The sequence below is a fragment of the Castor canadensis genome, chromosome 14, assembly GCF_047511655.1.
Source record: "Castor canadensis chromosome 14, mCasCan1.hap1v2, whole genome shotgun sequence".
Lineage (NCBI taxonomy): Eukaryota > Metazoa > Chordata > Mammalia > Rodentia > Castoridae > Castor > Castor canadensis.
The window spans coordinates 25,588,034-25,603,089 of record NC_133399.1 but is presented as its reverse complement, the minus strand read 5'-3'; the positions used below and the strand labels follow the sequence as shown (position 1 = coordinate 25,603,089).

Genomic DNA, 15,056 nt, shown 5'->3' with positions numbered 1-15,056 from the left:
ATAAACAAAACATAAATGATAATTAAAAAAAAAAAGGACTAGGCCTGTGACTCAATCCCCAGCACCACAAAATAAATAAAATTAAAAAAATAAAATAAAAACTGTCAAATGTAGGGCTGGTGGAATGGCTGAAGTGGTAGAGCATCTGCCCAGCAAATGTGAGGCCCTGAGTTCAAACCTTAGTGCCCGCCAAGGAAAAAGAAAAAAAAAGCAAAAACAGACAAAAAACTGTCAAATGTATAAACACTTTCTCTAGGAGTCTGCCTAAATGAGTGTTTCACAGATTTTTGTGATATACAAATGACAGTCTGACTGTTAGACATACAAATGATAGTTTTGACTCCAGCAAGTCCTTGCATGTCAAAACCAAAACACCGTCCAGAAAATGGCCCCATGGCAACCAGAGTCACAACCTCACCAATGACAGGCACCCCAAATACATGCGCACTGGCTCTCTTGCTTCCTGGTACTCCCAGTTTCTGTCACCACTCCCTCTGCAGCTGTGACAGCCGCCCAGGAAGCACCAAGGGGAACTTCATGGTCCTCCATTTGGGCCTCAGTTTGAAGTCACTGGCCTCCAGCTCTGTGCCCAACTCCAAGACAATTATCAGCCTCACAGCAACATTGATGAGTTAATTGAGCTTTCAGTCTCACTGTTTGAATGACAGCCAGCAGAATCCTTGCTTCCTCATTGTACTTAGGTGTAAACAAAGAAAATTCTAAGATAGTTTTTGGGGATTAAAAAAATTGACAAATAGAGCCAGGTGTGTGGTGCATCCCAGCACTCGGGAGACTGAGGCAGGAAGAGAATAGTTCTAGGCAGGCATGGGTTTCATAGCAAAACCCTGTCTTAAAACATCAGCTGGACACTGGCAGTTCAAGTCTGTAATCCTAGCTACTCAGGAGGCTGACACCAGGAGGATTAAGGTTCAAAGCCAGCCAGGGGGCAAACAGTTCAGGAGACCCTATCTTGAAAATACCCAACACAATACAAGCCTGGCAGAGGGGCTCAAGTGGTAGAGCACCTGCCTAGCTTGCCTGAGGCCCTGAGTTCAAACCCCAGTATCATCACAAGAAAAACATGTAAACTCTCTCCTTTTTCCTCTGCTTCGGTGGCTCCCGGCTCTTCACAGTCCCTGACCACAGCTGATGGTTGTCACCAAGTGCTCTATACCTGGATATTTACATGTGCAGTTTACTCATTGGAAAAAGCAGGAAAGACCCATCTCTGGAAGTACAGTAAGTTCTCCTGAAATGCAAATACCCTCCTACCCAGCCTCCCCAAAGCGTGGCGCGGTGCAGGGGCGGAGAGCAAGCCCAGCCTCCGAAAGCCTGTGCCCCAGAACCTGTCATTCAGGACGCAGTCAGTCCCGTTCCAGCTTCATCTGTCGTTCAAGATTCAGGAGGCGGAGCCTGAGCTGTGTCCAATCAGAGGCTCAGGGGTGGGGCCATGCCAACCCCCATCTTCCTTCAGCAGTATCGCGAGATCTTAGTTTATCGCCCCGTGTGTGCATTTGGCTTCTTGCTGCTTGCTGTGGGAAGGGTCACTCCGCTGCTGGGGGCAGTGGCGTGCAGCGTCCCGCGAACCATATCGAGGACCTGGCACATCCTGGAAGCCCGGAAATGGTGAGTTGAGGCTGGGCGTCCCGAAGCGAGGGCGAAGGGGCTGTCGGAAGCGGCCGTGGCGGGAACCTGGGCGTCCCCGCGTGAGCCCTGGAGTCCGTCGGCGCCGCTCCGTCCCGGTCCCCTGCGGTCCGCGGGGTGTGGCTGGGCCGGCTGCCGGGCTTCCTGTCCCGGGCCTGCACGGCCACCCGGCCCTGCCCGGAGCCCCGTGTCTCCCCAGACCGTGCGGGGACGGCGGGGTCGCGGGAGATGCCGCCCCGGGGGAGGGAGGAGTTGGGGGCCGAGGGGTCCCCCATCCCTCCCCTCTTTGCTCCCCAGAAGGGACCCTTTTCCCTCACGTCTAACGAATGAGAAGCAGGGGCTCAGGTCCCTATCCCTGCTCACCAGTGCCTAGCTCTTCCTGTAGCTGCAGTAAATCCTTAGATTCTACATCCCTCTTCCCATCCCGAAGTGGCAGCTCCCCTCTCCAGTTCACCACAGCATTATCAACTGTTTGTCCTTCACCCTACATTTCAAGCAGACGTCGGATTGTAATTGCTTATCATTGTGCACAAGTCAGTGGGTGGCACTCTTTAAATGATTTGCTTTCTGTTTGGGACATTTCCACCCGAGAGGAAAGCCGAGAATAACGGCCCGATATTCCACTATGAGAAATCCTTGTGCCTCTCCTCCTCCTATCCTCCCTGGCTGATGCGTCCTTAGCCTGCCTCCTGTCGTTTCCTGGCCCTGGGTTTCACAAGCCTGTGGGGCTGACCCAAAACGTCCACTGCTACCAAGTCTCTTGGAAATGTCTAGTGAGTGTCAGCCACCGGGTAATCGCCCAGAAGTCATCCTGAAGGAGGTGTGGGTGCTTTCAGGGGAGCAGGTGCATGGGCTGGGGCTGGGAGGAGCTCCTTGGTTTACCCTCATCTGAATAGCTAGCTCTGCCCCCAAGTGGTGACTCGTGTGTAATCCTAGCACTCAGTAGGTGACAAACTCAGGGAGGGGCATGGGTGACCTGGAACACAGACTTGTCTAACTCAAGCTTCAAGTCAAGGACATTCCCCCACCTGACCTTGCTGTTTGTGTACCCACAGTGCACTGCGTTTTTCAGGCTTTTGCACCTCAGTGGGGTGGGCTTTTCTTGTCTTTTGGGATAATGCTCTCCCTTTCATGGTCTCTTGGGAGGGTGGAACCTTAAGTCCCATCCCCTAGACTCTGGAAAGGAAGGGAGGCTAAAGATTGATCCTGTCAAAACCTCTTGAACAGAGACCTTCCAAGAGCTTCCGGCTTGGTAAACACATTGAAGTGCCAGGAGGGTGTTTCACTTCCGGAAGAGGAGTTTGGCTTCCCTGTGCCCCCACTGCCCCTTTCCTTGCCCTATACATTTCCACATAGCTGTTCCTGGTTTGTACCCTTCATAATAAACTGTTAATGTAAGTAAGTTTTGCCGCGTTCTGAGTAACTTTGACCAAGTATTGAACTTGAGGAGGAAGTTACGGGAGCCCCTGACTTGTAGGCAGTTGGAAGCATGGATTGGGTGGGGTGTGGTGACTCATATCTGTAATACCAGCTACTCTGGAGATGGAAATTAGATTGGGAGGATCACTGTTTGAGACCAGCCCAGGTAAAAAGTTATCCAGATTTCATGTCAACAAATAAGCAACATGGTGGTGGCACATCTGTACTCCTAGCCAAGCTGGATGTAGGAGGATCAAGGCCCAGGCCCACCTGTGCAAAAATGTAAGACTCTATCAGAAAAATAACTAAAGCAAACAATACTGGAGAGTGTCTCACGTGGTAGAGTGCCTGCCTAATATGCGTGAGGCCCTGAGTTCAAACCCCAGTACAGCTTAAAAATAAATAAATAAATAAATAGAAGTGTGGAATTCCTCCTGGGCCTTGTAACTGTCATCTAAAATGGGGGTGGTATGGTAGGACCCATATCTTAAGTTGTGGGGTCTGTGCTATTTTTCGAGACATCAGAATTGAATTTATGGATGCATGGTTGGTGTTCTGGTGAATCTATGGAATCTGTCACTTCAGATTCAAGGTCATTTGTAGGACACCCCAACTGTCTCCTGGAGAATGGCTTGGTATCTGGGGAACAAAATCCCGTGTCCACATGTATGGTGTCAAAAGTATTGTTGAGCACTCAAGTGGTAAAACACTTGCCTAACAGGCACTAACGCCCTTAATTCAATCCCCAGCACCACCAAAAAAAAAAATTTTTTTTTTGAGTGACTGTAAGAGAGTAGGGAAGCATAACTTTGTTTTTAAATTCTGAGTTGATGTTCAGCAAACACTACATATTTGGTATTAAAAAAAAAAAATCACAGGTCAGAACCCTAAATTGACTCAGATGAGTGAGTGGTTTCTGGAGAGAATGAGTTTCCTTGGTTCACTGCCTGGGAGTGTGCCTTCCTTAGCTGCATCTGTACCCAGAGGGGGTTCCCTAAGCTTTGCAATTGCTAAGCCTTCTGAGTGGGGTTCCCTTGTGAGCTGTAGGAAGCCAGCTGCTCACCTGTGCTGTTTCCCTTCCCTTCCACCCCTCCCCCCACTTTGGTGCTACAAGGTTTGAGCTCAGGACTTTGCATTTGATAGGCAGGCGCTATACCACTTGAGCCACACTTCCAGCCCCCCTTTTTTTTTTTTAAAGACAGGGTCTTGCTATGTAGCTCCAACTGGCCTGGAATTTATGATGACCTTGCCTCCACCTCCTGAATGCTGTGATTGCAGGCATGTACTACTTTACCAGGTGCTGGTAGAACACCTTTTTTTCATTTGCACAATCTTGCTGCTCTTGAATTACACTTTTTCCGTGCCTTTAAGATTTTTTTTTTTTGGTGGGGGCTTGAACAAGATAGTTTAGTTTTCTTCTTTTATATGAAATAAAAGAACCCCAGGGGAAGTAAACCTAGACAGGTATGGTTAAGAGCATACATCCCTTCTATTGTTCTATATTCTCTCTCTCCTTTTTTTTTTTTTAACATTTTTATTAGCATATTTTAATTGTACAGAGTTTCATTGTGACTTTTACATATGTGTTTATAATGTATCTTGATTAGATTACCCTCCCCCCCTTAAAATAACTTCAGCAGGTTTCATTGTTCTGTTTTCGTACATGTATACAAAGTATATTCATACTTACCCTACTTCACCCTCTCCATTGACCCAATCCCTGCTCACTGGTACCCACCCTGCCTTTAAGAATTTTATTCCATGGTGTGACTGTAAGATTTTTATTTTCTTGGTTAGAACCTAAGTGGATTGAGTAGTGAGGTCTAAAGAAACAAATAATTATTATTATTTTTTTTTTTGGTGATTCTGGGGTTTGAACTCAGGACCTCATGCTTGCTAGGCAGGCCCTCTACCACTTGAGTCACTCTGTCAGCCCTTGTTTTGTGTTGGGTACTGTGTGTGTGTGTGTGTTTGTGTGTGTGTGTGTGTGTGTGTGTATGTGTGTGTGTGGTACTGCAGTTTGAACTCAGGCCCTATACCTTGAGCCACTCCACCAGCTCTTTTTTGTCACTTTCCTTTTTTTTTTGGCAGTACTAGGGTTTGAACTCAGGGCTTCATACTTGCTAGTCAGGTGCTCAACCACTGAGCCACTCTACAAGCCCTCCACCAGCTCTTTTTTGTGATGGTTTTTTTTTTTCTTGAGATAGGGTCTTTTGAACTATTAGCCCAGGCTGGCTTTGAACTGGAAACCTCCTGATCTCTGCCTCTTTTTTTTTTTTTTTTGGTGATACTGGAGTTTGAACTCAGGGCCTGACGCTTGCTAGATGGGCACTCTATACTTGAGCCACTCTACCAGCTTAATCTCTGTCTCCTGAGTAGCTAGGATTATAGACCTGACCCACTGGCATCTGGCTAAGAATTCTTGAAATAAATTTTTTCTTCTCTGTTAAGTTGATGTAATAAGAATGCAAACACCCATGCATTTACCACCCAGGTGAATAAATAGACCATGGTCAGTTCTGCTGTGACTCCCTCATGTCATTTTTCTCTGCACCTAAAGGTGATCACAGGCCTGATTCTTTTGTTAGTTTTTAAAGCTTACCATCTGTTTATCATGAAGTGAATTTTTTCTAGTTACATTGTAGGAATTTATTTTAATTAATCTATAGTTGATTAGGAGGGAATTCTTGATTAAAAAGAAAAAAAAAACAACTCAGAAGATTCTTGAGTGGTGGTGGATGCTTATAATTCTAGCTACTTGGGAGATGGAGATTGGGAGGATCACAGTGATGCCAGCCCAGGCAAAAAGTTAGTGAGATCCCATTTCAGCTAATAAGTTATTAGCTGGCATGGAGGTGTGTTCCTGTCATCCCAGCTATGAGGCATAAATAGAAGGATTGAGGTTCAGGTAAGCCCAGACAAAACTACAAGACCCACTGAAAAATAAGTAAAGCAAAAAGGGCTAGGGGCGTGGCTTATGTGCTACAACACCTGCTTAGCAAGCATGAGGCCCTGAGTTCAAACTCCAGTACCACCAAGAGAAAAAAAGTAGAAGAGACTTGAAGAAGGGTATGGAAAATGGATTGTGCACGCACACTAAATCAACAATACACCTAAAACTATGAAGGATTTTGCCTCTTCGGTAAGTTCATATTACCATGAACGACCATTAGTACCTCAAACACTAATGCATCATTAATTTTTTACAGGATGAGAAAAGTTTCTGGCTTAAATTCAAATTTACTAGGAAATATTGATGAAGTGCATGGATTAATTGTGTGACCTATCGTGCAATGTGCATTTGCCAATCCTTGGAATTATCTACTTTATTCTTTTCCTTCTAGTGTTCCCCAGAATCTCCGAATGATCAGATATTACTTTCTATGGCCATGTGCTACACAATGACATTTCAGTCAGCGATGGAGCCCGTGTAGGTTGAGGCTGCCTTCTCATGCTTACCACATCTCTTGATTATTCTCTTGCACCTGATTTAATCCCAGGTGCTTTTGTTCACCATGGCCCCTACTTGTGCAAAATCCACTGCCAAGGTTGCTGGTAAGAGGTCACGTCGAGTGATTGACCTGGAAACGAAGTTAAAGTTGATCAAAGACTATGAGGGTGGAAAGTCAGTAATGGTGATTGCTCGCCAGTCAGGCATGTCCCATTCCACCATCGCTACGATCTTGAAGAACAAGAACAAAGTGACAGAAGCACTGAAAGGCTCCGCGTCATTGAAGGCCACAAGACTCACCAAAATTCGAGAAGGGCCTATATCAGATATGGAGAAACTCCTGATAACCTGGATTGAAGAGCAGACTCGGGAGCGGGTCCCGCTCACCACCATGATGATCACGGCCAAAGCAAAGAGCTTGTTTGCAATGTTGAAGGAAAAGGCTGGACCCAACTACAATGTTGAATTCGCCGCCAGCTCAGGGTGGTTCAAGAGATTCAAGAATCGCTACTCGTTACATAATGTGAAAGTGAGCGCCACTGTCACCAAGGAGTGTATAAGTGGTATCTGGAAGAAGACTCTCAGGAGGTTCGTTCATGGCTTCAAAGGATTCACTGAGGAGGAAGAGCTTGCAAAAATGAACCAGGCTGTGGTTGAGATGGCTGACAACTTTACGCTGGGCATGGATGAGGATGATGTTGAGCTCTTGGAGGTGGTCCCCGAGGAACTGGGTAAGGGGTTGTCATTGGAACAGAAGTGCATGGCTGAAGAGGCAAGGGGAAAGGAAACCGTAGGAGGAGAGAAGGCAGAACTCCCAAGGAAATTTACAGTGACAGGGTTGGCAGAAGCTTTTGCAGACCTGAACAAGCTCCTTAAAAAGTTTGAAAGGATGGACCCCAATCCAGAAAGGTTTTCATTAATAGAGAGGAACGTTCGTGGTGCATTATCTACTTACAGGCAAATCTATGACACAAAAAGGAAGCAAGTCACCAGGGGCAGATTTGTGAACAGAGTGACATCTCCTTACGAAGAGCCCCAGGCGGGTCCCTCAGGAGGCACTCCAAAAGGAGACATTGTTGTCATAGGAGATGATGGGACAATGAGCATCATCTCCCCTGAAGATCTGCCTGTGGGACCAGATGGAGTGGTAGAAGACAGCGATCCTGACACTGTGTAGGCCTGACCTCATGTCTGTGCTGTTGTCATAGACTTTAACGAAAAAAGCTTTAAGAAGTTAAAAAAAAAAAGATAGAAAATATTTTTATGTAACTGTGAATTGTGCTTATGAAATTATGAAAGTCAAAATGTCAAAAAAATTAAAAGTTGAGAAAATGAAAAAGGTACAGTAAGCCATGACTAATTTATTATTGAAGAATGAAAACCATTTTTTAATAAACTTGTATAAGGGGCTGGGGATGTAGCTTAGTGGTAGTAGTGTTTGCCTGAAACACCCACAAGGCCCTGGCTTCTATCCTTAGCACCATATAACAAAGAAAGGAAAAAAAAAAAGTATAGTCCAAGTGTGTAGTGTTAATTAGGTCTATGGCAGGGAACAGGAATGCCTGAGCTCTTCACATTCACTGACCTCACTTACTGACCCACCCGAGCAGCTTCCAGTCAGTACTCGCTCATTCATGGTAAGTGTCCTATCACATGTACCATTTTGTACCTTTTACATGGTACTTTTACTGTGCCTAAATATGCTTAGAAGCAGGATGGGATAGCTCAAGCCTGAAGTCCTAGCTACTTGGGAAGTGGAGATTTGAGGTCAGCCTGGGCAAAAATGTTCTTGAGACCCCATCTCAGCCAATGGCTGGGAGCAGTGGTGTGCCTCAGTCATCCCAACTACACAGGAAAACACAAATAGAATCTAGGTCCAGAGCTGGAGGAGTGACTCAAGCAGTAAGAGCACCGACCTAGCAAGCATGAAATCCTGAGTTCAAGCCCCAGTGCCATCAAAAATACAAAAAAAAAAAAAAAAATAGAATTGAGGTCCAGGCTGGCCTGGGCATAAAGTGAGAACTTATCTCAAAAATAACCAGACCAAACCAGGCACCAGTGACTCATTCATGCCTGTAATCCTAGCTACTCAGTAGGCAGAAATCTGGAGTATCAAGGTTTGAGGCCAGCCCAGGCAAATAGTTACAGAAACCCTTTCTTGAAAATACCCAACCCCAAAAAGGGCTGGCAGAGTGGCTCAAGTGGTAGAGTGCCTGTCTAGCAAGTGTGAAGCCCTGAGTGCAAACCTCAGGACCACCAAAAAAAAAAAATACTCAACACAAAAAAGGACTGGTAGAGTGGCTCAAGTGGTAGAGTGCCTGCTTTGCAAGGGAGAGGACCTGAGTTCAACCTCCAGTACTGCCAAAAAAAAAATCTCAAAATAAGTATGTTCAGATACATGCATACTTAACATTGTATTACAGTTGCCTACAGTATCCAGTACAGTAACACGCTGTCTAGGTTTGAAGCCTAGGAACAATAGGCTGTACCACATGGTCTGGGTGTTGTAAACTGTTCCCTGTGGGTTTGTATAAGAACCCCCTGGTGTTCACACAACGATGAAATCACCTAATCTCAACATGTGTCCTCTTCATTAAGTGACACATGACTGCACTGGTCACCGCTGGTGTTGAGTATTTTCCTTCGTGTCTTTAAACTTCTGTAAAGCCCAACATGGTGGTGCACCACTGTAATCCCAGTACTTGGGAGGCTGAGGCAAGAGGATACTAAGTATGATGCTAGTCTGGGCTACACAGTGAGCTCTCCCCATGAGCAAGAGCCTGTGTCAAAAAACTAAACAAGGAGCCAGGCACCAGTGGCTCACACCTGTAATCCTAGGTACTCAGGAGGCAGAGATTAGGAGGATCACAGTTTGGGGCCAGCCCAAGCAAATAGTTCGTGAGACCCCATCTTGAAAAAACTCACTACAAAAAAGGACTGGGGGAGTGGCTCAAGGTGTAGGCCTTGGGGTCAAACCCCAGTACCACAAACAAAAATTCCCAAAAAACCTAAACAAGGGCTGGAGGAGTGGCTTAAGTGGTAGAGCACCTGCCTAGCAAGTTTGAGGCCCCGAGTTCAAACCTCAGAACCACAAAAATACAAAACAAACAAACCCAAAACAGGCACACAAAAAAAACGAAGCCTGTAAAATAGTTTTCAGTCCTTTTCTTATGATTAATTCATTTGTATGATTTTAAAAAAATTTTTTTAAATACTCTGCACACTAATCCTAAATTCATTTGTATGGCTTTTTGGAAGAGTTAGCATCAGTGTCAATTCTTCTTTACATGACTGTCATATTTCATGAGTGAGACTGTTTGGTCCTGAACCTTCATTTGTTAGGGAGTTACTGCCTCAATTTTCATATTAGGTTTGCTTATACTTTGTATTTTTTCATGACTCAGTCTTGGTAGACATTCCTAGATGTCACCAATGTTACCACATTTGTTGGTGTACCCTAGAGACTTCCTTTACGTTGTTGCTTTTTTTTTTTTTTTTTTTTAACCATGCTTGCGATTGAACCGAGTGTCTTGCACATGCTAGATGCTAGGCAAATGCTCTACTACCGAGCCACACCCCTGGGTCCTTTTTTGTTTGTTTGTTTGCTGTTTGTTTTTTGACACAGAGTCTCGCTCTGGGGGCTAGTCTGGGAATGTGATGCGTTTCTCCACTTGGATACCAGTTTGTTTCTGCCTCATGTTAAAGTGTGAATGATGTATTCTATTCTGCAGTGCTATAACGTACTGCATGTGTGTGGGCCAGGGGAAGGCTTTTTCCTTCCTTGCTGTATTTGTTTCTTAGTTGTCTGGTGTGCTGAAGATTATGGTTTTAAAATCCTTTGTGTATGCCTTCATCTCCTTCCTCAGAAAACTGTAAACATTGTTAGACCTTTGTTACTCCTATTAGATTTTTTTTTGGCGGGGGGATGTGGTACTGTGGTTTGAACTCAGGGCCTTACACTTGCTAGGCAGGTGCTCTACCACTTGAGCCCTCTACCAGCCCAGATTTTTTTTTTTGGGCAGTATTGGGATTTGAACTCAGGTCCTTGAATTTGGCTAGGCAGGTGCTCTACCACTTGATTCACACTATGGCTGCATGTGGCTCTGTGGGAGAGCACTAACCTAGCATGCTTCTTCCATCCCCAGCACTGCAAAGAGTAAGTGAAAAAATTTCTAAAATTCCAATACTGATGGGTGCCAGTAGCTCACTCCTGTAATCCTAGCTACTCAGTAGGCAGAGATTAGCCCAGGCAAATAGTTCAAAAGACCCTATCTTGAAAATACCCAACACAGAAAAGGGCTGGGCCTCAAGTGGTAGAGGCCCCGCCTACCAAGCATGAGGCCCTGAGTTCAAGCCTCAGTACTGCCCCCTCCCCCCAAAAATCCAATACCCATTAATAAATACTTAATAAATCCTTGTGCATGTCCTTCTCATTTTTTACAGAAGTCACCTGACCAAGACTGAAGGTAGAAGAAGGTAGTCAATGTGGAAACTCTTCCATTCTGGACTATAATCTGAACAAGAAAACAACTCCTAAAACAAAGCTGTGTGAGAACCATGTGTTTGGAGAGCCCTTCATTGGTCACTCGTCCCTACATAGGCATAACAAGAGCTCATGCCTGTCACAACCACGTGACTGTCAGGAGTTGTATAAATGTCAGGAACATGCGAAAGCCTTTACTCATCTCCAAGGCTTTCAAGTACACAAAAGGACTCACACTGGAGAGGAACTGTGATTGTAGGGACATGGCAAATGTCTTATTTCCCTCAAAATTTTTGGAAGATGCCTTATATATACAGTGGACCTTATAAATGTAAGACGTGTGTGGGAAAGCTTTGATTATTCCAGCTTTCTTCACAGGCATGAAAGAACTCACCCTGGAGAGAAGCTTGAGATTGTAAGGTGGGTCACACCTATAATCCTAGCTACTTGGAAGGCTGACATTGGGAGGATCGTGGTTTGAGGCCAGCCCAGGCAAATAGTTTGAGACCCCATCTTCAAAATAACCAGAGCAAAATGGACTGGAGGTGTGGCTCAAGCAGTAGAGTACCTGCTTTGCAAGTGCGAAGTCCTGAGTTCAAATTCCAGTCCTATAAAAAAGAAAGAGTAGGAGAAAGCCTTCCAGTTAGCACAAACCTTTGAAAATATGAAGGGACTCACATCAGAGAGAAAACCCTTAATAAGGCAGGACAGCTTTCATTATCACATGAGAATGCAGAAAGGAGAGTTGCTCTAGAAATGGAAAACCTATGGGAAAGCTGTTTGTTGTCATGGTTCAATTCAGTCCTAAGAGAAGGCACAGTGGAGAGAAACCTCCTGAAGTGTGAAGGTCTTTAGTTGGCTCACATGTAAGAATGCACATTGGAGGTGATTGTGGTTGTGCATGTCTTCAATCCCAGCTACTCAGGCTGAGGCAGAAAGATCATGAGTTTAAGGCTAGCCTAAACTCAGCTACTCAGTGAGGCTGAGGCAGGAGGATCACTTGAGCTCTCTCCAGAGAGGCCAGTCTGGGGCAAAACCCTGTCGTCTTTTTTTTTTTTTTTTTTTTTTTAAAGAATGATGGGTGGAAGCATGGCTCAAGCCATGGAGTACTTGAGGCCCAGTATGGCAAAAAATAAAGAAAAATGCACACTGGGGACTGGGGATGTAGCTCAGTTGTAGAGTGCATTCTTAGCATGTGGAAGGTTCTTTGGTCTATCACAATACCTCCCTAAGGGACCACTGGACCATGAGCTTTTGTTAATTGTTGGTATTTCTTACTGGTACCGCATGACTATAGTAGGTAACCTTACACTTAGGATCTAAGTTCCCGACTTCAGGTTTGCCCTGCCCCCTGCCTTTTTTTTTTTTTTTTTAATGTATTGCTGGGGTTTGAACTCAGGGCCTTCTACACTTTGAGCCACTCCACCAGCCCTTTTTTTTTGTGGTGGATTTTTTTTCGAGATAGGGTCTCACAAACTATTTGCCCAGGCTGGCTTCGAACCTCAATCTGCCTGATCTCTGCCTCCTGAATAGGTAGGATTACAGGTGTGAGCCACAGGCACCTGGCTAGTTATCTACTTTTCAATGGTATGAAAGCCACAGTGCTCTGCACGTGATCTTTCCCCAGCCTACTGTTAGGTGGTCCATTACCCTATCATGCTGGGCAGTGAGAGTGGAAGGCAGCTCCAGCAGCTGAAGCTTGACGGTGTGCTGGGCACATCTAAGCTAGGCAAGGCTGAACAGTGGATGCATGTGCATACTAAGTGCACTTACAACTTAAGATGTTTTCAATTTATGATGGGTAGGGGCCTTACCCCATTGTAAGTTGGGGAGCATCTATATATATATATATATATATTCTACCTTCATTTTTTTTGGCAGCACTGGGGTTTGAACTCAGGGCCTCACACTTGCGAGGCAGGGGCTCTACCACTTGAGTCAGTCCTCCCTAGGTTTTTTTCGAAAACTGCACATGCAAGATCAATGTGCAGTCTGGATTTTTCTGCAAGCCCTCAGAGGCATACTTGACTTGAGGTGGCATGGTGGGGCACCTTCCCTGATGATCTGACTCCCTTCTTTCTTTTGTCCTCTTAAAAGGTCTAACTTGTGTAGTAAGCACCTGTGTTAAGGGTGGTGGTGTCTGTCTCTGATCAAGCGTGACAGCTACAATGATGCCAGCCAAAACAACTAGATGAGAACTTAATCCTCTGCTAGTGACTGCTGGCACCACCCTTTCTTGGGGGAATATGCACTGTCTCCCTGTCAGGATAATTGACAACATTTCTATTTTCTTTCTTTCTTTTTTTGCTGGCACTGGGACTTGAACTCAGGGCCTCATGCTTGCTAGGCAGGCACTTTTACCCACTTGCCAGCCCTATTTTTTTCTTAGCCATACTGGGATTTGAATTCAGGGCCTTGCACTTGCTAGACAGGTGCTCTACCACTTGAGCCACTCCACCAACTCCCACGGGTGTTTCTGTTGCAGCTGAATTTAATGTCTGTTTCAGTTTTGGCTCTATTAGGTTTCAGTGCATGTGATTGAAAACAGTATCTGTTTTTCTCAAACAAAATTTCTTTAAAATTGTTTTTTATTTATTGTTTTGCTTTTTTTGAGAGAGGATGAGCCTGGGTTATGTAGCCCAGGCTGGCCTTGAACTTAAGATCCTCCTGCCTCTGCCTCCTAAGTGCTGGGATTACAGACTGTGCCACCACATCAGCTAAGATGTTGTCTTTTGTTTTCTTGCAGAGCTGGCATTATTAACTGTTTTTAAACAACTTGAATACTAACATGTTATTGTCTTGTTCATTAACTTAACAGATATGTTAAAATACCTCATTGCAATCATGGATTGGATCTAAGTTTATAATTTTTGGGGGAGAGGTTACTGGGGTTTGATGCCTTGTGCTTGCTAAGCAGACATTCTACCACTTGATACACTCTGCCAGTCCCCAAGTTTTTAATTCTACCATGGTATTTGTTTGGCATTGTGAGTCAGTAGTAGCCTGTGTCAGGCACTTTTTCTCACAGAAATTTCACTTCTCATTCTTAAGGTATTACAATGTGTATCTTTTTCTTTCTTCTTCTTCTTTTTTTTTTTTTTTTGTGGTACTGGGGCTACAACTCAGGGCCTTCACCCTGAGCCACTCCACCAGCCCTATTTTTTGTGAAGGATTTTTTGAGATAGGGTCTTGTGAACTATTAACCCGGGCTGGCTTTGAACTTCGATCTTTCTGATCTCTGCCTCCTGAGTAGCTAGGATTATAGCGTGAGCCACTGGCACCTGGCAATCAAAGGTTTTATTTTTATTTTTTTGGTGCTAGAAATTTAATTCAAATACATTAAATTTTACCTGTTGCCTAAAAGAACTTCACAGTGTTATTTCTGTTTTTCATAAGCAAATCATCTGACAAGCAGAATCAGTCTCTTACTTTACACAATAAATTTGAAGTATCCTTTGGGTTTTGTTTTGGGAATCCAATACATTCTCCAAAGAACCTTTAGCCAATGCACCACTATCCTCTCTTCCTGCTTCCTGCCTTTCCTGTTGTTGCAGCTGCTCTTCCTCCTGTCTGTCCTTTTTTTCAAGTTTTTTCCAAACTTTAGCTTCTTCATATCTCAGTTTAAGGCTTTCAGAGAGTCTTTCAGCTTCTGTGGCTTTTTTGATGTTTGTAGATTCAAGCAATGAATGAAAGTAGTCCTGCTGTTGCTTGAAATCAGGTCTCTTTTTGATTAGATTATAAAGTCATAAATTTCATATATAGCACATAGGCCCTTTCTTCATCACGATCTACTCTGCATTCTTTTGCTGCCTTAAAGATCTTCAGAGCACAGTGTATGTAACTCTTGGTGCTTATTTTCTGTGGCTTAATTTCTGTCTTCTTTTTTAGGTCTTTCAGTGAAGAACTGAGGTAGAATTCTTTAGGAACGGAGGCCACAGCAGGCATGATGAACAATTCTTTACTTTTCCACTTTCACGATGGATGGGGTACTTCCTGTCCATGGAGCTGGGCACATGTCACTAAGGCTGGCCTCCATACCCAAGGCCCATCTCCCCTCGA

General features: G+C 44.7%; 1 protein-coding gene and 1 pseudogene across 1 annotated transcript; one reads left to right on the top strand and one right to left on the bottom strand.

The window, feature by feature from the left end:
* Nucleotides 1-1,469: 1,469 nt before the first annotated feature.
* On the top strand, nucleotides 1,470-15,023 carry LOC109698365 (uncharacterized). The gene is made up of 4 exons (XM_020182511.2): nucleotides 1,470-1,626; nucleotides 6,408-7,854; nucleotides 10,958-11,417; nucleotides 14,886-15,023. Exon 2 carries the CDS (start codon nucleotides 6,579-6,581, stop codon nucleotides 7,689-7,691), a length of 1,113 nt encoding a protein of 370 aa, XP_020038100.1. The 5' UTR covers nucleotides 1,470-1,626; nucleotides 6,408-6,578; the 3' UTR covers nucleotides 7,692-7,854; nucleotides 10,958-11,417; nucleotides 14,886-15,023.
* LOC141416745 (ubiquitin carboxyl-terminal hydrolase 8 pseudogene) lies at nucleotides 12,083-14,942 on the bottom strand (annotated as a pseudogene).
* Nucleotides 15,024-15,056: the final 33 nt, after the last annotated feature.